General features: G+C 40.5%; 5 protein-coding genes across 7 annotated transcripts; 1 reads left to right on the top strand and 4 right to left on the bottom strand.

Annotated features, from left to right (window-relative positions):
- Positions 1–733: 733 nt before the first annotated feature.
- Positions 734–9101, bottom strand: LOC108608456 (sodium/potassium-transporting ATPase subunit beta-2). 3 transcript variants are annotated; one of them, XM_017999836.2, is made up of 9 exons: positions 8970–9101; positions 6766–7187; positions 2358–2498; positions 2181–2300; positions 2070–2075; positions 1775–1941; positions 1608–1718; positions 1385–1550; positions 734–1053 (listed from the first exon to the last, which is right to left on the bottom strand). In XM_017999836.2, the coding sequence occupies exons 2-9, from the start codon at positions 6890–6892 to the stop codon at positions 950–952; spliced, it is 942 nt and encodes a 313-aa protein (XP_017855325.1). In that variant the 5' UTR covers positions 6893–7187; positions 8970–9101; the 3' UTR covers positions 734–949. The 3 variants fall into 3 exon arrangements, with proteins under 3 accessions (XP_017855325.1, XP_017855324.1, XP_017855326.1); XM_017999835.1 differs by lacking the exon at positions 8970–9101 and adding an exon at positions 7592–7652; XM_017999837.1 differs by lacking the exons at positions 2070–2075; positions 8970–9101 and adding an exon at positions 7592–7645.
- A 1408-nt stretch (positions 9102–10509) lies between these two features.
- On the bottom strand, positions 10510–14074 carry LOC108594531 (cytosolic 10-formyltetrahydrofolate dehydrogenase). The gene is made up of 4 exons (XM_017979734.2): positions 13953–14074; positions 13197–13580; positions 11421–13142; positions 10510–11363 (listed from the first exon to the last, which is right to left on the bottom strand). Exons 1-4 carry the CDS (start codon positions 13956–13958, stop codon positions 10734–10736), a joined length of 2742 nt encoding a protein of 913 aa, XP_017835223.1. The 5' UTR covers positions 13959–14074; the 3' UTR covers positions 10510–10733.
- Positions 14075–14616: 542 nt separating this feature from the next.
- LOC108607960 (putative gustatory receptor 39b) lies at positions 14617–15896 on the top strand. The gene is made up of 4 exons (XM_017999091.1): positions 14617–14848; positions 14902–15551; positions 15600–15776; positions 15840–15896. Exons 1-4 carry the CDS (start codon positions 14617–14619, stop codon positions 15894–15896), a joined length of 1116 nt encoding a protein of 371 aa, XP_017854580.1.
- Positions 15897–16318: 422 nt separating this feature from the next.
- LOC108608478 (dynein assembly factor 1, axonemal homolog) lies at positions 16319–21637 on the bottom strand. The gene is made up of 5 exons (XM_017999870.2): positions 21458–21637; positions 20932–21401; positions 20810–20874; positions 20673–20758; positions 16319–20618 (listed from the first exon to the last, which is right to left on the bottom strand). The coding sequence occupies exons 1-5, from the start codon at positions 21603–21605 to the stop codon at positions 16450–16452; spliced, it is 4938 nt and encodes a 1645-aa protein (XP_017855359.1). The 5' UTR covers positions 21606–21637; the 3' UTR covers positions 16319–16449.
- A 151-nt stretch (positions 21638–21788) lies between these two features.
- Positions 21789–26042, bottom strand: LOC108599050 (CD63 antigen). The gene is made up of 4 exons (XM_017985833.1): positions 25957–26042; positions 23494–23581; positions 22860–23438; positions 21789–22803 (listed from the first exon to the last, which is right to left on the bottom strand). Exons 2-4 carry the CDS (start codon positions 23554–23556, stop codon positions 22738–22740), a joined length of 708 nt encoding a protein of 235 aa, XP_017841322.1. The 5' UTR covers positions 23557–23581; positions 25957–26042; the 3' UTR covers positions 21789–22737.
- Positions 26043–26255: the final 213 nt, after the last annotated feature.

Genomic DNA, 26255 nt, shown 5'->3' with positions numbered 1-26255 from the left:
TGTTCTTGTGGATTTGCATTAATGTCATAAAACAAAAGTTAGTTAGGTATGGGTTGGGCTTTTATTTTTTTTTTATATTTTTTTTATTATTTTGTTCGGGATTTATGGTAGCGAGTGTGTATGCATTGCAATTTTAAATGCATATTTTATATTTTTAAATATTATAATTATAAATTATAATTTAACAGTTGCTTTCTGTTTGTTTTATTTTGTTCGCTGCGCTGTTTGTCGTTTATGTGTAAATTTATAAATTACACTAAAAAACAAAGTCGAATATGTTAACAACAATTTATTTTATAATAATATTTGCGCTAATTACGTGACTGGCCAATTTTTATTAAATGTTTTTAAATTTTCTTTTCGCCTAAATTGTTAACTAAATAAAATTCTAACAAATCAAGTAAATTTCTCCTTTTTTTTGTTGTTAAGTGTATACTTTTGTGTATGCGTGTGTGTGTGTGTGTGTGTGTGTAATGTGGGAAATTCATGTTAGCGTTGGGTAGTAGTAGCTCTTTAGCATTTAGTTAAATAATGTTATACTATTCATTTGTTTGGTTTTTCTTTTTAATTTAATTTTTTATATATTTTTTTTTTTTTTTGGTTTTTTGCATTTTTTCTTTGGTTGTTGCTGTATTTAATTTGCTTCATTATTATTACTTTAGCTTTATATTTTTGCTTGCTGCATTGCTACGTTTTTTTGCGTGTGTTATGTCACTTTTATATTTTGTTTTTATTAAGTGTTGTGACCTTGTATTGCATTCAATACTATTCCATTAAGAATGCTTAATAATTTGCGCTGCAGTGTTTTCCATCTCCGCTCCTGCACTCTCTGCCTCTGCCCTTCTTCGGTCCTCATGTCTAACCCATCTTCTGCTTGTTGGCTTCAGTTTGTTGTTTGTTTGGTGAAGCTGTTCTTGGGTCTTTAAGCTTTAACTTCATGGCGTTTAACTTAGTCGACCATTAACTCAAAGTGGACGGATCCTCTCCTATCCGAGCGATCATGCTTGATGTTATGGGCCCAAGCTTTGCACTCAATGTTGATCAAAACGCCAGCTAAAAAAAAGGAATTAAAATATTTTATTGTAATAAATGCAAAACAAAAGCTAAACCATGTCTGCATATTCTTTGTCTGTATTTTAATAAGCGCATTTATTTAGCTTGAGTAAGAAATCTGCAAGCGACCCAAATACAAAGACAATAAAAGAGTTTGCATGAGTGCAATTCAAAGTGCGTTGAACAGTCATAATTCTTTTTATTATAGCCCAGGAAGCGAGCATAAAGAACGGATATAAACTACTTTCCCAGAAGTTGCTTGCAATTGTACTTTGCAATTGGAGCTTTAGTTGCCTACTTAATTATTTCTATATGCATATAGTTTACTTACTCTCAACGGTGAATTGAACTGCAACAATTGGCGGTATATAGCCCTCAATATTTTTGAAGGGGAAATAGTAGTGGGGGAAACCCATGCGTGGATAATAATCGCGAGCTTTAATGTTTTCAACATCAGCAGGATTTTCACCCTCGCAGGAGACCCAAACAACGCCAGTCTGCAAACAAATAGAAATATAAATAAACTTAAATAAACTGCTACAAATGTTGCTTACCTCATTTGGTCGAAGGCTTTGCTTCTCCTTAATGTGCTGCTTCAACTCCTCGGGCATGTCAGCAGGCAGACTTTTTGAGTCGTTGTAAATTTTCGGTATCCAATTGTAAATCTATTGATGACATTAATTAAATAAAATTTTATTTTAATTATAAGTTGCTGCCTTACCTTGTTCAACTTGAGGAATATGCAGGGTCTGGCTACATGATAGCCAAAGTTATTATCAAGAGTGCAGGGAGCAAAGCTTTGAATCTCAACGCCGCATACTTTGCCCTCTCCAGGCAAATGATCAAATGAGCAGTTGACATGATTCTTCTTGGTCAAGTCGTCATAGGCTATGAAAAGGCGTTAATAACAAATTAATATAATATTTTATACAAAATTTAAAAACTGGGGCGGGCTTTTGGTTTTACTTTACTGCCTAGCAATATGCTTTAGTTTATAAGTAATCTGTTTCACTTACTGTGATCTTTGTTTGGCAAAAAACAAATATGTAAAATATTTTAAAAAATATACAAAAGTTGTGCCGCTGCCTTAATTGAACCCAAAGAGTTTGCTTGGGGCGCATACTTACATTTCAGAAATCGTGCAGTTTCATCAACCCAGTACTTATAGTTATCCTTCTTCGATGATTCGTACCAGACTAAAGTGCTCTCAACATTCGCCTCTGGGGGCATTGGTCGGAAGCCAAGACCTGTAAAGAGCGTTATTAATAAATCGATTCTTATATTTAGCACGCTAACGAACTTACCTGGATTTGATCCAATCAAGCCATTGTCAAGCATCCACTTGGGCTTATCCGCTTCCAGCGTTTGATAGAACACCGCAAATATGGCAGCAAAGAATCCGGTTAACGCCGCATAAAATATTATATAGAATAGTAGAATTTTTGCTGCAAAGAGTAAAAGAATTCATTAGCACAAGCACTACATAATTTATGTCTGAATCTATTTTTAAATAAACCTCAAGCACGTAATGGCAATTAAAATTTTATGGCAAGTCCGCGTGCCATGTTCAAAGTTGACATCGATATTATGGCAAGGCTTGTGTTACAATTTATGTAAATTTCGAAAAGTCTTAATGAGGCTCAAGAGCGCGTTGAGTTTAAGTTGCAAATTTAAATATAGAGTATAGCATTTGTTTTAATTTGCTGCAGCGTAAGTGAATCCGCTGATGTTAGGCAAATAACCTTGGTAAGGACATACGACAAAGCAGGACTTTTGGCATTTAGCTGGGGGAGCGGGTGGCAAGTTGACAAGCAGTTGAGAGTTGGACCAGTAGTTTGTCAGTTTGACATTTATGTTGCGCTTGTAATTAAGATTGATTGAAAGGTCGTTGCGTTTTTAATAAACCAAAAAAAAAACAAACATAAGCTTTCAGTTTCTACAGTTCGAGTTGAGTCGCTCTTGGGACTAAATGCTTTGTTTTATTTTTGGCTGCAGTGCTACAAATGACCTATGACCTTTATGCTTGTAGCCATTGTCATAAGCACGCTCTCTCTCTCGCTTGCTCTCTCTTGCTTATAGATTAAGTATGCGCCCCATGTTGCACATTGTAGAACGTATGACGGCGCCACAGCAATTTGCCATTTACATTGACATTGCAATAACTTTAAAAGCAATTAATCATATAAGCGCCAGACAGCGTCGAGAGCGTGTGAATTTTTTCAGGCTTCAACTGTAATTACAAGAGATTCAGCTATTGATAGTTGCGACAGTTAATCACTTGGTTTATATTTAGTTGACAGCACGCCTGCGCGCTCAGCCGCAAGTTTGCTCTGTATAGAAACAAATTGCTTAAAATTTTAATTGCATTGCAAACAAATTAATGACAGCAATTGAAATAAATTTATATTTAAAATTAAGATGTTCTCAGGTTTATTACTATTGACAACGAGTTAATGGGAAAGCGTTAGCATGACAACAATTGAGTTTAAAAACTTTATAAGTGCAGGCAGCGCATTAAATTCAGTTGACTGCGCTTGGCTGAAGTTTTCTCGTTGGCACTTAACGAGCTGCGGTTGAGGTTTATGTGGCCAGCGCAAATAATTTCGAGCTTGTTACGTGAACAGGCAGCGCAGTTTTGGTTTATACTACAGTTTTCAGTATATATACATATATATTGAATAAGTTTGCTGTAGCTATAAATAGATAGATTAAAGTATATCAAAATGCTAGAGGTTGGTCCTTGGGCTCTCGGCCAATTTGTGTGCGCGTATTGGTGAGCACCTGACTATGCTTTTTTTTTTGGGCTTGGTAATAGCAATAACGTGGCGTATACGCAACATTTGTGTGCGCACTTTGTCGCTCGCTCTCTCTCGTTCAGTTGCGCGCTCTCTCTCCAACTGGAACTTGAGTGTTCTCTCGCCTGAACTTTGACATTTTGCATAGCTTACAGCTAAAACAGCAACAACAGCTGCAATTTCAGCCGCAATAATGTAACGAGCCTGCTAATATGTATGTATGTGTTAGTTGCATATATAAATGTGTATGTGTGTGTATGCGTGTGTGTGTGCGTTGCAACAATTGCTTTTGCTTGCCTATTTTTTGCTACAAATTTTCAGCTCGCCCATGGAATGTGTAGCTACACACACATATACGCACACACACACACATGCATTGAATGTGGAACGAGCATAAAAAGTGGAACAGAAAATACAGCTGTCAACATCAGAGCTCGTAACGCCGCAGGTTATGCATTACATGAAAAGAAAAGAAAAGAGAAAAAAGCTGACACGCCCCCTCAGTTGTGCCTCTTGAAGAGTCGCACACACACACACATACACTTGCATTCAAAGCATAAATGCTGACAGCTCGAAAATTGAATTGTATTTAGTTTATAAAAATTGAATTTAAGCTTGCAGCTTCAATCTAATTAAAGCTGCAGCTGCAGCTTCAAATATTTCCATGAAAATCTGTTGCAAGCTACAAATCTAACGCTTGCGTAATTAACTCATGATGCGCTTGCTAATTAAAGTGTCGATTGGATAATTGCATTGCAGCATCTGGTGCAAACTGTTTAACATGTTTCGTAACATTTGCCTTTAAGGTCAAGCTTATTATTTGGCACAACTTTTGTAGCACAGTGCAAATTTGTTGACGTTGCCGTTGCTTCGCTCAAGACGCGATCTCTCTCTCCCATTTGCTGCTAAATTGAACTCGTTGATAGATTGATTCATTTTATTGTTTTGTTGTAGAACAATTTAAATGCGTTGTGATTTGCAATTGCTTTGATTTCGCTTTGTAGTTGTTGCTGTTTGGCATTTATCAAATTCAATATGTTTTTGCTTTAAAATTTGTTCGATTTTTAATTGATTTACAAGCCTAAAGTGCTGTAAAAATTGTTTTGGCAAATTTAATGCTAGAGTCGCTTAGATTGAGCTATAGCTAATTATATAAAATGTAAGCTAAAAAATTATTTTAAAATTTTATTCAATATTATTATTCCTTTTAAATCACATTGCTTCTAAAAAATGTAATAACTTTAATTATTTTCAGCTCATATATTTAATTTTGTAAGCTGCCAACAAAAGTCTCAAATTTTTCTTCATTTTTTTCTGTTTTCCACACTCTTTTCACTGTTCACTTGGGTGTCTTCTTCTGGGGGGTGTGGTGTGGTTGTTGCTCGGCTTGTCGTGTTAAGTGTTTAACTAAAGAAGAAGCAAAACTTGTGTCTAAGTAGGTTAGAAACAAAGCAATCAACAACGACAAAAAAAACTGCAGCAACGTGTTACAGTCTGTTGGGGTAGTCAGCCTGCCACGCCCACAATTTGGCACTAAGCTGTGTGGGGGCGGCACTTGGTCGTAACTATTGTTGCAGCTGCTACTGTGGCCGCTGACACTGTTTGTTACTGTGCTTTGGAAATGAGGTTAGAATTGATTTTTGTTGAGCTTTTGAGCAACTGATTGCACAGGTTTTGAAGTCGCCTCCACCTCTCAGTTGTTTGTCTTAAGTGGGTTATAGGCAATTGCACGAGAATTCCGGTAGTGCAGCAAAAAATAAATAAGCGAAGCACAAGAGAATCAACAGCAGGCTTAAGCGACTGCATAAGATTGAGCTTACGTACATGAATAGTTAGCAAATGTATTGAAGAAAAGTATTAGTTTTATATTTTGTATTAAAAAGTAACGCGTGAACTGATTAAATGCTTAGACATTTATATATAAATACGTATATTATGTGCATATATGCACTACTGATTAAATAAAAACATTTAACTCAACGCATCACGCTGCGTATACTTAATCAGCAGATCAAATCAATTTCATTAAGCACAACTGTGCTGAATTCTAATTGAGAATAATATAAATATAAAAAGCTTAACAGCACGTGCTTTGAGCTGCCAAAGAATAAAAATATGCAAAGCACGCACAAAAGAAATTGTTTATCAAATGCTCAACTGCTTATCAATCAAGCATATTAAATAAATAATTGAAATGTGAGCAAGCAGAAATATTTTTCGAAATAGGCATGGACTGAGCATTAGTTTGGGCATGTCTCTTGTCTATTTTGTTGCGACATAAAAAATTTACGACGTTTTCGTTGTCATGGCGTTAACACACAAAAAGCCAAGCGATTAGTCATAGCAAATAGCAAATAAGCTTGAGTATGAGTGCAATCAGAATACAGTAGCTCACACTGCAACAACAACACTAGCATTTGAGCTAAGGACATTTTGGCTTGTGGCAGGCTCGGCAGGCTGCTAATAAATTGTTGTTATGCAATCCAGTCAGCAGCTCAGTCGGACTGATTGAAGTGTGTTCAAACTGTCAGCAGGTGTAGAGAGCGGGTGCAAGTGTTTTATAATATTTACTGCTATATTTAGCTGCTGTCAGGCAATTCGTACGTGACTTGCTCAGCTGCATGGCAAGCAGAATGAAGCCAATGGATCGATACGCACCACACACACAGCAGAGACCAAAGCGGCGAGCATACAATTTTTCAAATTATACATACACACACGCACACACATTGATGTGCATTGTCTGAAAATTATAATTTTATCTACTTGCTATGCTATTTTGATGCTAATGCTTGCTTTATTGATTTGTTCTGTGCGCATATCAAAGGCTAATTAGCCTTAGCTGCGGCTACTTAATTGCCATTCAGTTGTCCTTGATTGCAGCTATATACAATTATATAATCAGTATTGAACTTACCCCAACTGGAGCCGGTGCGTCCAAGGCATTGGCTAGTTTCGCTGTTCCATATGAATTTTTTGAAACCCTCCCATTTGCCCATTTTTGGCGGTGGCGCATAATATTCTCCAATCTTCTTATCGGCCATTGTTGATGTTGAAAGTCGCTTGGCTTGAGACTTTGATTTAAGTTGTGAGCTTAAGTTTATTTATTTGGTTTGTTTGGTTGTTAAACGCTTAACGTTAATAGATTATATATGCTGTATTTATTTATATATGCTATATATTTAATGCTGTTTTATTTGGTTTTGGAGTTTTGGTTTTTTGTTTTTTAATTGTCTTAATCAACTGCGTTGGTACAACATTTTAAAATGGCTTTTGGTTTTTACGGAATGTTCGTAGCAGTATTGCGGTTAGATTTGCGCTAAGCTTAGTTAGTGGTTACTGAGGAATGAAGAAGAAGAGTTGAAAAATATATGTGGGTGTGCGCTGCTTGCTGTGCCACCTGTTGGGGTGAGCGGAGGGGGTCCGAAGGTGGCAAAGCAAGCTTAAGTCTTAAGCTGCAAAGAAAACTCTCAGATCGTGTGCAAAATTTTCTGAATTTGCTTGCAAAAATCAAATGCTTATATAAACGTTATATCTATGCCCAAAAAGGAAGAGGAAAGAAAAAAAGTTGCTAGCACTTGGGCACAAATTTTTCCACAAGGACACGCTTAATTAACAAACGCTACCGCTCGCTATCTAGCGCTCTAACGTTATGCAAACTTAATTTAAATTTTTAATTGCAAAACTTTGTTTTTTATGCATTTTTTTTTTTGCATTAATTATGTTAATTTGAATAACTTTACGTAAAAACAAATTGCAGCTGCCTGCCGATTTTAGCCACACACTTTGCCAACTGTTATGTAATCTCAAGTCAGGAGCAGCACCAAGCATCCAAAGCAGCCAACTCTGGCCTCCCACAGAGTCTGCGCAGACACAGAGAGCGAGAGACTGGAATGTGCGCTGGAAGGCGTTTTGCTGCAGCTTTGGAATTCGCATAAAAATACATTTCTTGATGGCATGAACATGCCACAAAAGCTTGACAGCTGGGCGCCAGGGCGCTGCTGCTGGCAATTAGTTGGTTTGCCCCCAGCGGAGGCAGCTGCAATTTGTTGTTGGCTGGCTCAAGCGACGCCCAAAAGTATGCTGCAATTTTGAAGTTAATTTGAATTGAATTTTCTATTTTAAGCAGCGAAAAAAATGATAAACGCAGAGCCAACGCCAGTTACGAGTTGCGCGCGAGTTAACTTGCCGCTGCTGCTGCTGCTGGTGGCTTGACTTACTTTTCAGCGTCGCTGTCGCTGCTGGCGTCGCAGTCGCTGCTATTTGGCGGCGTACATTGCGCAACGCGCACGAAAGCAAAAGCAGCGCGGCCTCGGCTTGACTTGGGCTTGACGTTGGCTTGGCTATATACCTATTTACCCACAAAAGCAAAAGCTAGGGCTATAGCTGCGCCTCTAGCTAGGCGAGCGAGCGGTCGGCAGAGCGAGCGGGTGGGCGTATGTCTGGCGAAAAGGGCACAGCGCACAAATGTAGGCAACGCTTTGCACATTAAGCCTTAACAATTATTGCACTTCTTAGGCCTGGCCAGAAGATCTCTATGGGGCACACACAGAGATTTCTGTTGGCTGGCTGGCTGGCGTTTATGTAAGCATATTGATTACACAAGCGTTCAAAGTCTTGTAAAATCTGCACACAAGTTTAACGAATTTCGATTCAAGGACATATTAGCTCATAACGATTATGTGATTGAAAACTCGTTTTCATTCGCCCGTTTATATAATGTTGTTACACAAATGAACTTTACACACAATTTGTCTATTAACTTGCACACTTAGTTAAGTTAGTTCTTGATTTTTAGCTTATTGGCATTAGTTTAATTTGATATTCATGTGTTTCGGCTTATTCAGTTTGCGTTTTTAATTCACTTTTTGCAGCATCAGCCACGAGCTGCTATTTTTATGTAACCAACGTTCGTTTTGTGCAAATACATGAAAATTTTGATTGCTGTTGTTGTTGTTGTATTTTCTTTTTTTTTGCACCAGCAGCAGCAGCGCACCGAAGGAGGAACAACAGCAGCTAGAACAGCTTGAATTTCTTGAATGCTGCTACTTCTGCTGCTGTTGCTCCCTTTCAGCCCGCGTGTCTTCTTCTTCTAGCTTCTTCTGCTCTACGCATACATACACATTATAATTCTCAATATATGTGTGTGTACATATACTATGCATATGTATGTATGTATATCGATGTGTGTGCCGTTAATCCGCCAGCGAATGCGAGTAGCAACCGTCCACAGTTAAAACGCCAATGATAGTGCCAGCCCAGCGTTGACTTTGCCAGCTCCGCAGCTGCATCTGGGAGCGAATCGTTAAGCTCGCTTCGGTCTGTGCTTTTGCTCCGAGTCGATTCGAGCCGAGCCGAGCCGACGAGTTCAATTGGAACATTCATAACTCTATTGGCTTTGAGGAATTACAAATTTCAGCAGAACAAACAGCTAAATCTCGAATTTTGCACGCTTCATTTTGCTTTTGCTATTTGTTTTTTTTTTCTTTCTTTCTTTTTGTCTCGCTGTCTCACAGCTTTTTTCACTCAGCTGGGTGCCGTTGCTGCTGCTGCTACTGCCACCGCTGGAACGACGACAGGGCATGTGGGTGGCCCTACTGGGGGCGGGACATATGAGCCGGTGCCTGAGCGACAGTGTGAGAGAGAGATAGGCAGCGAGAGGGAGAGAGCAACAAACAATCGTACTGCAAGCTTTCAAGGTTTTAGGCTCTCCTGCTGCTTTCGTATGCGATTTGCAATTCTGTACAGTGACTCTCAAACTGTAATTGCTAAAGTAGACACTGGCTAAGAGCTACACACATTTCGCTTATAGCTACTGCCATGTATAACTAAATTAAATATATATTTTAATTTATTTATATTTTTTTAATTATTTCAATTCAATCAATTTCAATTTAAATCAAATTGGCGCTCAAGGAATTTCGCTGCGTAACTGTTGGGAAATTGCTTCCAAGGCGAATTTCTTGCACTTTGCCGTGTCCTGCGCATAGAAAGAGAGCGCAGCATAGAGAGCGAGCGAGAGCGCGCAATCAAGAAATACAAATTAATAGTTTTAACTTCTCAAGCAAACGAAACTTTTGTCGTCAAAGAGTTTCACAGTTGAAGTTGTGCAAAACTTATTGATAAATTAGTTTGCTTTAACTTCCAAGTTAATAACAATGCCATAGTTGAAATTTCTACTACACAATCGAAAGCTTTTCAGCTACTTTCATTTGTGCTGGCAGCTTTCGATTCGATTGTTGCGCCCCTTTTATTCAATTACGTCATCTCTCAGCTGTTCTCATGTTACTGTGGCTGTTACACAATCGACTGGACTCGAGATGAGTTACAGCCACAGGCCACACACACCCCCGCATAGCGGTCGAATTCCCACAAATCTTCACTATGCTTGAATTACAACAACCACCCCCCATAGCCCCCGCCCGCATGCTCATCCCTTTCGCTACGCCGACTCGTTAAGTGCTTAAGCTCAGGCTTCTTTATTGCTGGCTTGCCGTTTTAGCCGGCTGACATTTATTTAAGCACTTGGCAACTGCTAGTTTGGCTCATGCCATTATATATATAGCCCATATGTGTGTATTTTTATATGGTTAGCCATGGTTTAGCTGCGGCGCTGTAAATAAAAGAGTTTGCCGAATAAAATCTGTGATTTAATGAAAGCGAACTTGACTGACTCATGGCAAATTTTAAATAATTGAATAACAATAAATGGCTACTGAGTAATGCTAACTGTCTTTCTTTCTATTCTAACTGTACAGTAGTAGTAGATACTGTATGCTTTTAATAACATTTTAAGGCGATACGCATATTAAGTATACGTAACTGTTGATACTTTTATTAAAGTTAAGCATTTAAGTGTAAGTAAGTTAAGTGTTTCAAGTCTTTTCAGTATTCAATGGTAACGCATTTGGTCTTCAGATACTCGTTGAGCGCCTCCTGGCCCAGATCCTTGCCAAAGCCGCTCTGCTTGAAGCCGCCAAAGGGCGCAGCCACATCCGTTTTGTTGTAAACATTGACAAACACTGTGCCCGCCTCAATGCGATCCGCAAAGTTGAGCGCCTTGCTAATGTCCTTGGTGAAGACGCCGCTGGCCAGGCCGTACTCCGTGCGATTGGCGCGCTGCATGACCGAGTCGATGTCGCTGCCATTGAACTTGGAGATGATCATAATAGGGCCAAAGGACTCCTCATGTGCAATGAACATATGATCCTGCACATCTGTGAACACAGTGGGCGTAAAGAAATAGCCCTTCATGTTGGGCACACGGCAGCCGCCATAGACGAGCGTCGCGCCCTCCTTGACGCCGCGTTCGCAGAACTCGAGCAGCTTGTCGAAGTGCGCCTTGTGGTTCTGCGGTCCGTGCGCAGTGGAGCGATTGAGTGGATCGCCTATGGCCATGGTGCGCAGATCTTTGAGCACGCGACGCACAAACTCATCGTGGATGCGATCCTCGACAAAGAGACGACCAGCGGCAATGCAGTTCTCGCCCTTGTTGAAGAACACCGAGGACATGCCCTGGAAACAAAAGGAAATATTAAAGAAAATTAACTAAATTAAGTGTAAGCTGCTTACATGCTTGACGGCCTTGTCCAGATCACAGTCGGCAAAGATAATGAGCGGACTCTTGCCGCCCAACTCCAGCGAGCACTTCTTGAGATTGGAGTCAGCGCAGGACTTCATTATATGCTGCCCAATGGGCGTGGAGCCGGTGAAGCCGAGTTTGCGCACCAGCGTGTGATCTGCTATGGCCTGACCGGCGACAGAGCCCTGACCGGGCAGCACATTGATGACGCCAGGTGGGAAGCCCGCCTTGACTGTGAGCTCGGCGAACTTGAGCGCAGTCAGCGGACAAGTCTGCGCGGGCTTGATCAGGCAGGTGTTGCCAGCGGCAATGCAGGCGGCCATTTTCCAGGACAGCATCATCAGCGGATAGTTCCAGGGTGTGACCAGGCCACACACGCCAATGGGCTCCTTGCGCGTGAAAGTCAAAACATTATTGGGACGCGCTGGATTCACGGGTATGGTGCTGCCCTGAATCTTGTCGCACCAGCCGCCAAAGTAGCGCCAAGCATCAATGGACATGCCTATGTGTGTCTTTAGCGCGAGCGTGTAGACTGCGCCCGAGTCCACCGACTCAATGGTGGCCAGCTCCTCCTTGTGCTGCTCCATCAGCTCTGCGAGTCGCAGCATGAGCAGCCCACGCTGCCTGGGCGAGACCTGACGCCAGGCGCCATAGAAAGCGTCATGCGCCGACTGCACTGCCTTGTCCACATCCTGCGCGCTGGCACAGCTCACCTGGCAGAGCAGCTGCTCATCACTGGGATTCACAATGTCCAGCGTTTTGTTGCCCTGCGCTGGCACAAACTGTCCATTGATGAAGAGTTGCGTGGGCACGCGTATTTGACGCTTGTTGGCATTGAGCGTGAAGCCTTCATACTCCAGCTGCTGACCGCCAGTCAAGCCGCTGCCCTGGCGCAAACTTAGCACAAGCAGCTCGAAGAACTCCTCAAACACTGGCGCCATGAACACTTGCTCGTTCTCCAGCGGCACATCGAATGCTTCTTTGACTTCCTCCACTAGACGCACAACATCCATGGAGCCAGCGCCAGCAGCAAAGAAATCTGTGCTTGCCTCAATTGGCTGCTTGAGTATAGCCTGCCATATGCCACTCAACAGCTGCCGCTTGGCCAGCTCATCCTCGCTAAAGTCTGTGATGGGCTTGTGCTGCGCCTGCTTGAACCAATCGCAGGCATTGATCATCTTGCTGCCGCGCTTAATGCGGCGTATGTTAACAAAGGCGCCATCGCTGCCCTCGATGAGCAGTCCCGAGTCATGCACCCAGGCGGGCTTGGCCAGACCCTGCAGCTGCAGCGGCTTGCACGACTTCAGCGGTCCCGCTGAGTACAGATGCGCGCCAAAGAAGCGCACCTGCTCCTCCACGCCATCAGCATGCTGCACCACAGCAATGGCACCTGGCACAGAGTCCAGTCCACGCACAAATTGCCAAATGCGCGCCGCCGACTGCTGCAGATTCAGCAGCTGATTCTCTGCCTTGAACATGGCTGCATCATAGCTGGCGCCCACTTCGGTTTGTGTAATCTTCGGCGCTGTGCCATTGGCTACCATATCCACAGCCACGCCCATTGCTTTAACACCCTCGGGATACAAGAAGCGCTTGTAGATGCTGTCCAGCGTATCTGTGGGCTCCACATTGCACTGACGCTGCAGCAGCAGCGGACCCGTGTCCAGTCCATCGTCAGCCCAAAAGATGCTAAAGCCAGCGACCTCATCGCCCTGCCAATTTCAAACGGTTAGCTAAGGCTTAACTGACTTTAAAGTTTATGTCACCTCAATGAGCGTCCAGCTGATTGCGCTCGCTCCACGATGCAGCGGCAATATCGATGGATGATAGCAAATGCTGCCCAGAGCGGCGCCATCAATCACCTCCATGGGTATAAATTGTGAGCAGTAGGGCAGCACATTAAGCGTCGCTCCCACGGATCTGTACTGCTCCAGCACTTCGGGCAGCGCCACGCCCTTGCGTCGCCAGCTGGCGAACTTGAACACCGGTATGCCCTGACTGGCTGCCGTGCTGGCCAAGATGTCCTCGCGACTGCCCTTGTCGGGTATGGTGAACACACCCACAACCTGCACATGCGGACGCTCCAGCAGCAGCTCCAGCACATCCGCAGCAAAGTTGCTCTGACCAATTATTGCAACGCGCAGATTCGTCTATAAACAGAAATATTTTATAAATAATTCTGCAGCACAAATTGTATTAAGTTTATAGGCAAATAATATAATTAACTACAATAAAAATATTATTCGCTAGCAGATTAGTTTGAATCTTTTCAAACAATTCCAATTAATTTAAAACTTTTATGTGCAAATGTTTTATATGCAAATTATTTTTTGCAAGAATTTGCTTTTGATATATAAGCAGTAAATTTAAAATTCATAAAGCACAATTATTTATTACACAAATTAATTTTATGAATTAAGCACGCAGTTGGTTTTGATTTAAGTTTTAGTAACGTTTAAAATTCCAGCTTATTTTAAAGCTCAACTAAAATCTCTTGCCAGTCTATTCAATTTTATACTAACAGCCATTTTATTTCACTGTAATGCACTTTCACAATTAATTTCACTGCACTAGACTTTATAATCTAATCAATTTTTTATTGGAATTTTGATTGAGCAGCCACGCACTTTGTTTTTAATGCGAGCAATGCGAGCGAACTACTTTAATAAACTGAATCTCGACGAACATTTGTATGTTGTATTTATACCTAAGGCATTAAATATTATCAGCTGATTATGACAAAAGTAAAAAAATGAGACTGAAAACTGCTGTTTCGAAACGTGCACAGTTGCAGCAAAAAGTATGTAAACAGTGAAAATGAACTTAGTAATAAATTTTAGAGACATGTGTGGCAACATTTGTAGAAGACAATGCGAGTAGTTGCACAAAATGTAATATAATAAAGAATTAATGAAATTAAATAATGCTAGCGACTATAAAGCGTGTTGCCTTATCAGCTGAGTAAAGCCTAAGCGCGCGCCACAGTAGAAATTATTGATAAGCATGATCAGCAAAAGTGGGCCTGACTTTGTGGCTGGAGAAATGGAAAGTTTTGAGCGACAATTAAGCTAAATTGTTTATTAAACGCCATCTAGATAGCAAAGTTTGCATTTTAATTGAATTAGCAATCGATTGCTAGCATGGCGTATACGCAATTAGTTGCAGCTTGCTTTTAAAACTTGCAACATGCTGTACGCGCTGCAACGTTATCTGCGATGCTTTGCTATACTGGGGCTGGTGCCTTGGGCGGAGCAGCGTCTGCAGCAGCGACTGCAAAAGATTTATACGATTGCGTTGATAGCGCTGCACATAGGCGTGGCATTCTATATTGTAGTGCAGGATCCGCCAGAGGAGGATCTGCTAGTTTCTATGCTCGTCAGTTGCATTGTGTTCATTACACAAATTGTCACCATGTCAGGTGAGCAGTCACACACTTAACTCTCTAATGTTCTAGTTTATGCTTTAAATTAGTTATTGAGCTGCAGGCAATGTGTCAATATGGACGCTACTACGCTTTGTGTTTGCAGTTCAAGTGTTTGCGGCTTCGCTTTCAGTGCGAACTGCAGCAGACGCTGAAGCATTTGGGTTGGCCAAGTTATGTAAAATTCTTTGCGCTGGCGCTGCTCAATGTGCTGAGCATTGTGCCTTCGATTTATGTTGTGCAGCACATTGACTACATTGGCTACTTCTGGTACTCGCTGGGCTCCGTGCTCATCATTCGCTTTCAGTGTCTGCTGCTGCTCGTTTATGTGGAGCTGCTGGGCTATCATGTGGAGCAGCTGCAGCTGCGTCTGCAGGCTGTGCTCAATTGCCGGCAGTCCAACAGCGCACTGGACGCCAAGTATGAGCAGCTCTGCTCCTTGGAGTATCTGCTGAGCTGCAAGCGCGCCTATATGGAGCTGTATCTGCTGTTTGGGCAGTTCAATGGGCTGTATGGCTGGTCCATTGTGTGCATCTTTGTGGTAATGTTCTTGGACAGCATGGTGAACATCTATTGGACGCTGCTAGTGCTGGCCGATATCTACTCGTTTGTCTTTATCTACATGACCATATCGACGTTTGTGCCGCTGCTCGTGCTGCTCTTTGCCTTTTGTCGCGCTGGCGAGTACTGCAGGCGTCAGGTGAGTCCATAACAGTGACTGCCAACAGTGACTCATTTTGCTTTGCAGCACATGCACATTGGCAGCCATGTGCGCGCCTTGGCCTGCACTTCGCAGCGGCTTAGAGAGCCCGCTATACACGCTTATAACTCGGTGCTTGCCGAGTTCACCATGCAGGTGGAGCAGGATGCGCTTGCTATAAGCGCTGAAGGCTTTATGGACATTGACTACAGTCTGCTCATGTCGGTGCGTCTAACGTTCTAACACGCTATATAAATAATATTAATATTATATGTTTAATTTGCTTAGATTTTTACAGCTATGGTCACTTATCTCATTGTGCTAATGCAATTTGGTTCAATCTAGGCACAAAACTTTTGTCTACAACTGTGCTACATTTATAAAAATATCTTTAAACTCAATTTGCCCCCAGCAATGCTGCTGATATGAAATAATTTGTTGCTTTTGCAGGTGCGATTAGCTGTTGTTAGCTGCTCATTTTAGCAAATCACTGATCTATGCTTCAGACTTATGCAATCTGCTATGTCTCTATGCTAAGAGCACGCAGTACACAGCTGATGACACTACATTGATCCCAGCAAAAGTCCCTAGGCAAGCTTATAGCTAATCTTTGCTACAATTCTTTATTGACCACTGATAACCCGAGTGCGCAAAACAAACAAACTAAACCGGTTCGAGTACTGCACTATAAATGTTTTAAAGCAGTTTAAACTGGTGCAAAATGTTCCAATTAAGTCCAACTAATCTTTGTTTATAAACTACATATATTTGACTTTTCGTACGTTTATTTACTTTTTTCTGTTTTCATTCATTATTTGCTTTGTTTACACTGGCGCTTAGATTACGATATGTAAAATAAATTTTGAACTATTAAATTATAAAAAGCAAACTACTTAAACTATTTAAATTCATACTTCACTTGTGCGCTAACGCTCACATTTTTGACAACTGTATCATCATCTTCGTTGAGTATTTCTAAATTGCATTCAATCTCTTCGGTTTTTAGCACACTGTCCACGCCAAAGTCTGCAGCATCCACATCCACATTGGGGTCTTCAAAATAGTCCAGCCTAATTGTTGGCTTTGCAGTTTGATTATCATTTGATGGCGACTTGGCTTCCATATCTTTATCTTTGTTTTCTATATTTTCTGCATCAGTTTCTATCATTGTTGAATCACCTGCAGCTTTAATATCTATATTGCCATCCAATGCAACATTTACTGCTTGTAAATCACTCAAATCTTTCATAAGCTCTGCCTCCTCCTCATCGTCGTCATCAGCTTCGTTCTCCGACTCTTTAAATTCTTGTTTTTCCAGCAACTTCATATCATCTGCACTTATAAATTCATGCAGCCTCTTGGATAGTTTGTCCCATTGCTGTTTGGCATTCATTTGCAGCTCTCCAAAAGCATCTGTAGCATCGTCTTCATCATTTTCATCCATTACCTTAACAATTTGTTCGCCAACTTCAGTTGACTGATTATTTATATCTGTAATTTCGCATATTTTACATTTTACTTTAGTTTCATCCTGACTGTTCTCAACTGTTTGTAAATCTTGATTTTCTGTTTCATCTTCATCCATTTTTTTTATTTCGAAATTCTGCTGCTTTATAGGCAAATTAAAAAGCGCTTTACGCAAAACTTCGTCGCATTCGCGATCAACTTTGGAGCTTTCCTCAAACTGATTGGCACAAAGTTCAATCAGCTCGCCAGCTGGCAGCTTGGGAGGCTCAACCACAGCAATAGACTCATCAGATTCATAATCTGTATAATCATCTGACAATATATCATCATCAACTTTATCATTAGCAGCATTTTGTTGCTGCGTTGCCAAATTTTCAGTTTCAGACACTAGCTTAACACTAGTTGTGCATTTAGATTTTTCTATTTGCTGCTCAGTTTCATTCGCAGCATTTAAACTGCTTAGCTCAATTTTAGCTTCAGTTGTTTTAGTCTGGTTGGCTTCTATATTCTCATTTGCTACTTGACTTTCACGCTCGTATATAGTGCAGCTACCTAATGTTAACTTGATGGGGCCTAAAGCAGCTGCAGCGCCCAAATCATCAGATTCTATTGCTTGCACATTTTCTTTAATTTCAATATTTTCTTCAGCATTAAGCTGCTCGTTTGGCAACTTTTGCTCAATGTCTTCGTTTTCTAAAACATTGCACTGATTCTCCACTGTACTTGCATTTATTTCTATAGTTTCAGCCTCCACAGCTGCTGCTTCTATAGACAAATGATTTGTTTTGTTTTCATCAATATCTCCAAATATATCAGACTCCACTAGCTTATATTTGTTCACAGGCAATTCCTGTGCTTCTTTAGCTTCCTGCAGCTTTTGCTCGCGTTCTTCCTGCGCATGTTGCCGCTCAACCAAATTTATTATAACCTCATCAGCCTCAAGCGACTGCACAACACTTTGCTCTGCATCATCTTTAGTCAGCTCATTATAGTTACGCATGCCATCAGTTGTTATTTCTCCATCGTTGCCTATAACCTTTTGCAGATCTAACATTTCCAAAAACTGCGTATCCAAAGAATCAAATGTTGACTTGGCCTCCAGTGAGAAAAACTCATTTGTTGACTCTGACTCTGGCTCAGCATCAGTTTCTTCTTCTACAGCGTCTTCAGTTATGCAAAGATTCATTGAATGAAACACTTCAGACTCTGGCAGCTCAGACTTTGGACCCTGAGCGCGAGTTGTAGTTAAACGCGACACATGCAGCCCATCGGATTCAAGCACGTGCTGTGACTCCTCCTCGGCTGTTTCATAGTCATCATCCTCAGCAGACGACGACGACGACGATGATGATGAAGACAGCTCACTATCGCTTATAAGCTCAGGTGGCGGCGGCAAATCTTCTATATCTCCAGTACTCTTTTTAACAATAACCAAACGCCCGTCAACAACTTCAAGTGTATCTTCATATTGCTCGCGTTTTTCATAACAACGCGTTGCAATTGCTGCAGCTCGTCGCTTAGTTTTCTTCTCATGTTTGGCTAGCTGAGCGTCTACATTGTCTTCATTGAGTTCGGCTAACATTTTTGATTTTAATAGCTGCTTGGCTGCTGTAACTTTCTCAGAGCTTGTTGATAGTTTGCGCTGTTTGCCGCTTTGATACTCGCGCTCGCTAAGTGAGCCATAGAAGTCGCCAAAAGTATCCAGACACTCACGCAGCGTTTTGCCGCCTGCAGGATCCTCCAGCTCAGCTGGCACAATGCGCTCTACTTTGGGATTAGCAGAGTAGCTGTACTCTTCATCTGATTCAATGAGTCCAAAGTCAAAGCTTTTTATATTTTGTGCATTTATAACTTCCTGATATTGCAGCTCATCGATAATGCCATTCAGCACTGATTGACATACATCGGCAGTGTCTGGCTCAGGCAGCGGCTCCAAATCTTCAGCCTCTAGATTATCACAAATAGCATACAAGGCTTCGTTTTCGTTCTCCAGCTGCTGCAGCAGATTGCGCAAATCAGTTTCATCCTCTGCTAGCTTTTTATTCATTTGTTCACAAATTTCATGCGCCTGCTCAGCACTTGTGAGCTCACGTTCTCTAAGCGGTACAATGTTCTCATATTCATCCTCAGTCAAGTCATCAAACATGTCCTTTACTTTTAGCTGACGCCAGCGCTCCTCATTAAGCCAATCGTGGCTGGGCTTATCGTAGCCAGCGCCAAACACACGCTTCGGCACATTATCAGTGGCCTCATCCAGTATTTTAGCAAAGTTATATTCGGCTTCAGCTACTTTAGTTACAATGTGCTCTAATTTCAATTCTTTATCAATGGACTGAGCTGCACTTGTTTCATTTTCATTTACATTTTCTTCCTTTGACTTAGTGCTGCTGTCGCTTATGCGCTCGCGTCGCACAGTAAACTCTTCTATTATGCGACGTGATCGCACAGTGGTGATTAATTCAATGCATTCCTTATCATCTAGTGCTGCAGTATCACTGTCATCAGAGTCTTTATTGGGTTCGGCATGCAGCTGCTCTATGGGTTGCCTTACTGCTTCCAAAGTCTTATCCAAGTTTGAGCTTAGATATTCAAAATCATTGGCTGCTCTTGCATTTGCCTCTGCTATATTAACTGCATTATCAGTTGTATTACGCTTAGTACGCTCAGTAGCACACTCTTCATTATCTATTAACGGCGGATAATCTGCGCTGCTTAGATCAAGTTTAAGTTCAAAGTCGGTTGTGCCTTCATCTAGTAAAGCACCAAGTGGCTTTGCATGCTCTGCATACATCTCAGTGCCAAAATCATTGTACATTTTATCAATAGACTGTCTCACTAAGTCTTCATTGGTTTTTTCTTCATAGCTTTGGGCTACAGCACCCAAGGCCTGACATGACTGCTCCAGATCTGAGCCTGAGCCTATTTCACTATCATTTTCCAAGCCTATTGATGGCTCACTGTTTACAAGTGTTGGATCTTCAGAGATGGTATCACTCTCATCCAAGTCTGGACAATCCATTTGTTTATTCTTGGCTTCAATTTGCAGCACAGGCAATTCAGACACTGTCTTATCAATTAGCGCATTAATTTCATCATGTATGTTGGCCTCTGGTAATTCAGACTGTTCTTTAACATCATTAAAGCTGCCCTCCTCAATAACTAAGCGCTTGCCTTCTGGCTGCTTGATAGTTTCAATTTTAGACTCTTTATCAATATTAATACTTTCAATATTGTCAGCTGCGCCCACATCTGCCACTTCTGTTATAATTTCCTCTACAAGCTGCTGCTTTGCTGCTTCATCCATATCATCATATTGTGATTCATGCAACACCTTAGGGCGTCCATCTAAAGGCGCTAGCCTATGCTTGCTTGACTGCTCAACTATGGGGCGCGTATTTTCTTCATCAGATGACGCTGATTTGGCCTCTGAGCCCGAAACTTCGTTCCACATGTCATCCACACAACCATACTCTATAGCTGATTTTAAACGATTTTGCTCCGAACGCATGTCAACTTCATTTTCTGCTTCGGAATCAGTAGAGGTTAACAAACTTTCCTGCTTATCCTCTGCCAAATGTTTATTTCTGAGCTTGATGGTATCTAAAAGAAAATGTTTAATATTATTAGCTGCATAAATTAAATGCATTGCCTTACAGTTAACACTATCGCGCATTTTTTTGCGCTCAGCACGATTCCAACGCTGATTTTCCTTGCGCTCAGCTTCATAGCCGCCCTTTTTCCTGCAATATATATAATTAATAATTATATAAGCGTAAACAATAAATTAATACCAAGCCTCAGCACAAGAACGATCGCGTGGAAACACAGGACGACTGTCTAGATAGGTAAGCTCTTTCTGCATTAAAAAATAATAATATAAATGTTGTTAATTACTTAATTAATTGTTGCTTACACAAGCTAGTATTAGAGTCTTGCGATATTGTGGCAAGCGAGATACAACAGGATTGCCTTGTAGCACCAAAACTTTGAGGCAAGGCATTTGCTCAAATATCTTAACAACTAAAATGTCATCAATGCGATTATTGGATAAATCCACTACGGATAAGTTTTTGCACTCAGCTAACTGAGCAATGCTTTCGCTATCTTTCAAATAGTTTGAGGAAATGTTTAGCGTATTCAAAACAGGCAAAATATCGCTGCCAATATTTTCAATTTTGCGTATGTGATTAAAGCTGAGATTCAGCGTATCCAGTGCAGCACATGGTCCAAGATTTTCAATTTTCTTAATAAGATTATTTTGTAGAAAGAGACACTTGAGTTTGCTCTGCTGTGTCAAGCCTTCAATTTCGGATATAGCATTGCACTCCAGCCATAAACACTTGAGCTCCGTATACTCCTCCAAGCTTTCAATGTATTGATAGCCTAGCAATAAATAAGTATAAATTAAAGTGCAATTGTTAATTGTTTTGCAGTCTCACCTTGATAGTGCAAATAGAGCACATCATTGAGACGCGGAGTCTGATAGAGTTTGTCCTTTTTACACAAATCTCTCAATCCTTTGGGCGTCATGCGTTTCAAGCCTGTCACCTCCTTACGCGGCGCAACTGCGCCCAGCACTTGCGACATTATTTCAATTAAGTTTGTATATATTATAGATTCAATTTTAAGTTATATATTGTACACTAGCTTTACGAACTAGTATTTTAAACAAACAATGTCAGCGCTTGTTTTGTTATTGAACAAACATTGCTAACAGTTGCTATTGACAACCGGTTGTTAATAAAATAAAAAAAATTGCTTATGTACCATTTAAAATTGCTTCTTTATTAAAATTGTTCAGTGCTGCACTAACATATTCAATTAAGTTCTGAAAATACACGTTTCAAAATACATGTGACATAAAAGTTTGCTATACGTATTGAGTTTATTTATTTATGAAGTCTAGTTTATATATTTTGTGATCGTCCAGAAAATCGCATTTACTAAAGCTACAAATTTAAAAATGCACTGCTTTAATTCAAATTGCTTGTAAATTCGATTAAATTATTTTGAGTGCACGCAGTTTGCGAGTTCAATTCATATTTATATGCATTGTAATTGTAATTGTATGAGTATTTGCATGTGTGTGTAAATTATAGATAAATGTGTGACATACATATAGATAAATTGGTCTCACACAATGTGGTAATATTAATATGCGATACATATAATAAAATAAGTAGCTTCTAATGAAGGAGCATAATATAATTAAGCAATTATCAAATGGTGGGTTATATCGGATTCAAAGCCTCAGTATAAAAAGGGTATATTAATCAAAAACTCGTTACAAGGACACTTTGTAAATTGATGAAATGATGAATTGGTTGAGCAGATGAGCGATTGTATGTTAAAGCATCAGTCAAACATTCATACGAATGTCATAGATGATGAATGTCTCTGATATGCTTTTGGAATTAAATTATAAAAGAATTGCAAACAATGCAGCAAATTGAGATATGTATATACATATGGAACATGTAAATAAACACTAACAAAGTTTTAAAAGTATTCATATAGTCATAACAAATTGTGTGTTGGTAATGTTTTCGTTTCAGATCTAATCAATTGTGATTGTGTTGAGATTGTGTTGAGTATATATTTAGGGCTTATGAAAAACAAAAGGTTTTCTTAAGACGGCAACGCGTAGTTACGGCTACTACAATAAACTACAAAAAAGTGTTCACTTTACAGACGACACAGAGGATCCTCGCTGCGCAGCCTAAACATGATCGTAGCTCCGGCGAAACGAACGATACAAACAGCAGGCGAAGAGTATAGTGAGCAGCTGTAAAATAAATTGCAATTAATATAAAGCAGCACATGATATATATGTAAGCTCACCTGTATGCCAGCTACAGCAAGCACTACGCCAGCCAGGATCAATGTCTTGGAGTCGAGTATGCCCAGCAGCTTGCGCATGCAGCCCTGTTGAACGGCATGTATGGTGGTGCACTCCTTGGCCTCGCTTAGATTGATGACCTTGCAGCAGGCTGGTGGCAGTGTCTTGTTCTGGAATACAGTCTCCCAGTCGTTGGGTCCATAGGTGCCGCAGCAGTCCAATTCGGTTTGCAGCAGAGTCCAGGCATCGCGATAATCGTCGCGCTCCTTATAATGCTTCATGGTCGTATTGAACTGCGTCTCCATCAAACCCTGCAAGCCCGAATGCTTGATGTAGCCCGCAATGCCCAGACCGATCTCCAGCAAAAAGATAATAACCGCCAGAATGGCAAAGCTCAAGATCATGCAGCTGTTCTCCTTCAAGGCGCCGCAGCAGCCCAGGAAACAAATGAATGCAACAGCAGCACCCACAACCATCAGAATAATGGGCGCAGTCCAAATGTGATCACTCACAAAGTTCGAGTAGTGCGCATAGTTCAGCTGCACCATGGCGCCCACCATCAAGATGAGCACTCCACTTAGCTAGAAGAGCAAAGAGTTTAGTTTATATTTTTATATTATATTTATATTTACTTACCGCAAACAGCAGATTGCAAAAGAAAGTTATGTACTTGACACATGCCAAACCGCCGGATGCCATTTTTGCGCCAAAAGTTCAAGTCGAGCTGCAAATATAAATACAATTAGTTTGAGATTAAAAACGCACGCGTTATAATCAATATGCAGTTGGCTACTAACTAAAATAAGAGTTCGAAGCCAACCCTTAAATCACAGACACGCAAACGCTTTGGCCACTCTCTGTGCTGTGACCATCTGCTTTGTTCTCTTTCGTAACTCCCTGCGTCTGGCCATGGATTAACTCCCCCACAGTGAAAGTTGTCAGGTGCACATACACTTAACCAACTGCAGCGTTACTAACACACACACACACACATTCATCAGTTATGGCATATTTACATACAAATGAGTTTTGCTTGCATTTAACCATTTTGCACTTTAGTTGACGCTGCCCCAGTTCTGTCGCGTCATTATTTGTTATTATACTTATGTGTATGTATATATCATTGGTAGTGCCACTAATCGGGTGAGTGCTTTCTTTTGGTTACAAGGACGCGTTAGCTGTCCCCATTCCCAAACGCATAGTGCATTAAATGCAACAGCCCAAAAAAATCGATATAACGCGCAGACAAGAATATATAGAACTCTAATTTTGAATTTGTCATGCAAAGCAAAACATAAATTCTATTTAATTAAAGTACTGCTCTTATTGTTAGACAAACTTTGAGTTCTCAGCATTGCTGTGCCCAACCCCATCATTTGAACTCTTTAATTGAAAGAGGTTACTGTACCAATTACTTTGACCAACGAGCATAATATCCAATTGCAAAATAGCAGCTAAAATCACTCTATACAAACTACTACACAAATTAGACGTAGCGCTCCAATAAAATCGATCGCTTTGGAATTGTGTCAGCGGCGTAAAAGTGGTTAATACTGCTGGACAGCTTAAATAAATAAGTGCTAAAAATGAATCCGAAGTGAAAAGCTTCACCTGTTCATCAGTCGCACCTGGCGCGAGAATGGCCTAATCAAATACATACACACACCCACTAGCACCCAACCACCCACTCGCGTAGACAAAACCAATAAAAACGCCTTGTCAATAGACATGAACACACGATGGGTCCGTTTACTGCACAGTAGTACAAAAGCAAAGTAAATAAAAATATGTTTAAAAAAATAATCGCATTTTGTAATCTATTTTTCACCTTTGGTTATTTACGTTATTATGGGAATGATGAGCAGATAACAAGCAATGAATAATAAACTGCCAATGATTTCATAATTATTTGTAATATAGCAAATGCGTTAATTTATGCCAAAGTCAATAAAATTACTAGAAGAGTACCAAAACTTTTATGAGTTTATCGATAAGAAGCCGCTGGCTAAGAGCAATAAATATTTTCTAATTTATATTTTTATAATATAACCAAAATAAATTAAAGATTTTTTAGAATTATTTCAAATATTATGCAATGATTTTGGGGCACTGTAAAATATTTTATAGGCCGTCATTGTTGTGGGTGCCACCGTATTGACCGTTGGCAAAGAGTGTTGAGCGTGTTGGGGTTAGTGGGTTGTTGAGGGTAAAAATAACAACAACAACACAGAGCTATGAAGTTTCCTTATATACATATATGTATGCATGTGTGTGTGTGCGCATAATAATAATACACGTGAGTTGCGTGACATCGACTAATTCCGGAAATTTACCTACAGGCATAGTTAACGGACGTAAATAAGGAATCCGACTGTCCATTGTTCCACTTAGATATATACACACATACAAAAGTTCGGCCTATGTATTGGCTTGAGAATGAGAGTAATAAATATTGCAACGCAATAGACGAAAGTGTTGAGGAAACAAGTAAAACAAGAATTAGACCAAAAGTGTATCTAAATCCAAATCGCAGCAACAGCGCCAGCGTCTGGCAGGTTAATAAACTTTAACGAACTCAAGCGTAGAGCGCACGCAAGCACCGTTCGGATGCAATGCATAATACAGCTGTACATTTTACATTTATATATTACATATGTATATGTATACATCAGCATTCATAGACAGTCACGCACATAGCGATGCAATTTTCGGTTTGTTTTTGTTTAACACCTGAAATTTCTTTGCTCCTCTCCTACATATACACACACAAAATCACAACAATACACAACTTGTTTGCTTGCCATATACTCTCTACTAGTCCATGCCCACTCCACAGCACTCCTGAGAAGTAAAACAAAGAGCATCAAACAAAAGGCCAGTTAAGTAGAACGGAAGCAGGTAGTGAACCTGAAAACAAGAAATAACTCCACTATGCTATGCCTATGCCGCCTGCACTAAATCTTGTTTTTTTCTCATACCACTTTTGCATTCACCGTTATCTTTTGCACAATTAATGCCTAGCACTTATTTATGTACAAAACAATCACAAACAATATTTTGTATATTCACTTTTTGTTATTCCCCTGTTTTTATACTCACATTCGCTTAGCAATAATATTTTTGTAACCAACCGTCTGTTGTGTATTTACACTTTTGTCTACTTAGCCCGCTCTCTTATCTTTAACCGTTGAAAATGTTTGTGCTATCGTTTTTGTTGTTTTGTTGTAAGCGATCTATCGTCTCACTTGTGTGAGTTCGACTCAAACGTGTGGACGCATCGCGATTAATTTAAATCGAATACCAACGAGTGCGCGTGCGGTTTGTGTGAATTTAATTTGTGTAAAACTGTTGTTTGCATCACTTATGTTAAGCTATTGTATCATAATGCCTAATAAGAT

The sequence above is a fragment of the Drosophila busckii genome, chromosome 2L (assembly GCF_011750605.1).
Source record: "Drosophila busckii strain San Diego stock center, stock number 13000-0081.31 chromosome 2L, ASM1175060v1, whole genome shotgun sequence".
NCBI lineage: Eukaryota > Metazoa > Arthropoda > Insecta > Diptera > Drosophilidae > Drosophila > Drosophila busckii.
This window is presented reverse-complemented; position numbering and strand designations above follow the sequence as displayed.

Coding starts and splice junctions, on each gene's coding strand:
- LOC108608456 (XM_017999836.2), bottom strand. CDS start 6,892: ATGGCCGATAAGAAGATTGGAGAATATTATGCGCCACCGCCAAAAATG. Junction 2,499..6,765: donor ACGCACCGGCTCCAGTTGGG/GTAAGTTCAATA, acceptor TACTCTTTGCAG/CAAAAATTCTACTATTCTAT. Junction 1,719..1,774: donor TATTCCTCAAGTTGAACAAG/GTAAGGCAGCAA, acceptor TGTCATCAATAG/ATTTACAATTGGATACCGAA.
- LOC108594531 (XM_017979734.2), bottom strand. Junction 13,143..13,196: donor TCAGCTGGACGCTCATTGAG/GTGACATAAACT, acceptor TGAAATTGGCAG/GGCGATGAGGTCGCTGGCTT. Junction 11,364..11,420: donor TGGACAAGGCCGTCAAGCAT/GTAAGCAGCTTA, acceptor TTTTGTTTCCAG/GGCATGTCCTCGGTGTTCTT.
- LOC108607960 (XM_017999091.1), top strand. CDS start 14,617: ATGCTGTACGCGCTGCAACGTTATCTGCGATGCTTTGCTATACTGGGG. Junction 15,552..15,599: donor GCGAGTACTGCAGGCGTCAG/GTGAGTCCATAA, acceptor TTTGCTTTGCAG/CACATGCACATTGGCAGCCA. Junction 15,777..15,839: donor ACTACAGTCTGCTCATGTCG/GTGCGTCTAACG, acceptor TAATTTGCTTAG/ATTTTTACAGCTATGGTCAC.
- LOC108608478 (XM_017999870.2), bottom strand. CDS start 21,605: ATGTCGCAAGTGCTGGGCGCAGTTGCGCCGCGTAAGGAGGTGACAGGC. Junction 21,402..21,457: donor GCTCTATTTGCACTATCAAG/GTGAGACTGCAA, acceptor ATTTATTGCTAG/GCTATCAATACATTGAAAGC. Junction 20,875..20,931: donor AGACTCTAATACTAGCTTGT/GTAAGCAACAAT, acceptor TTTTTAATGCAG/AAAGAGCTTACCTATCTAGA.
- LOC108599050 (XM_017985833.1), bottom strand. CDS start 23,556: ATGGCATCCGGCGGTTTGGCATGTGTCAAGTACATAACTTTCTTTTGC. Junction 23,439..23,493: donor TTTGCAATCTGCTGTTTGCG/GTAAGTAAATAT, acceptor TTGCTCTTCTAG/CTAAGTGGAGTGCTCATCTT. Junction 22,804..22,859: donor TTGCTGTAGCTGGCATACAG/GTGAGCTTACAT, acceptor TTTATTTTACAG/CTGCTCACTATACTCTTCGC.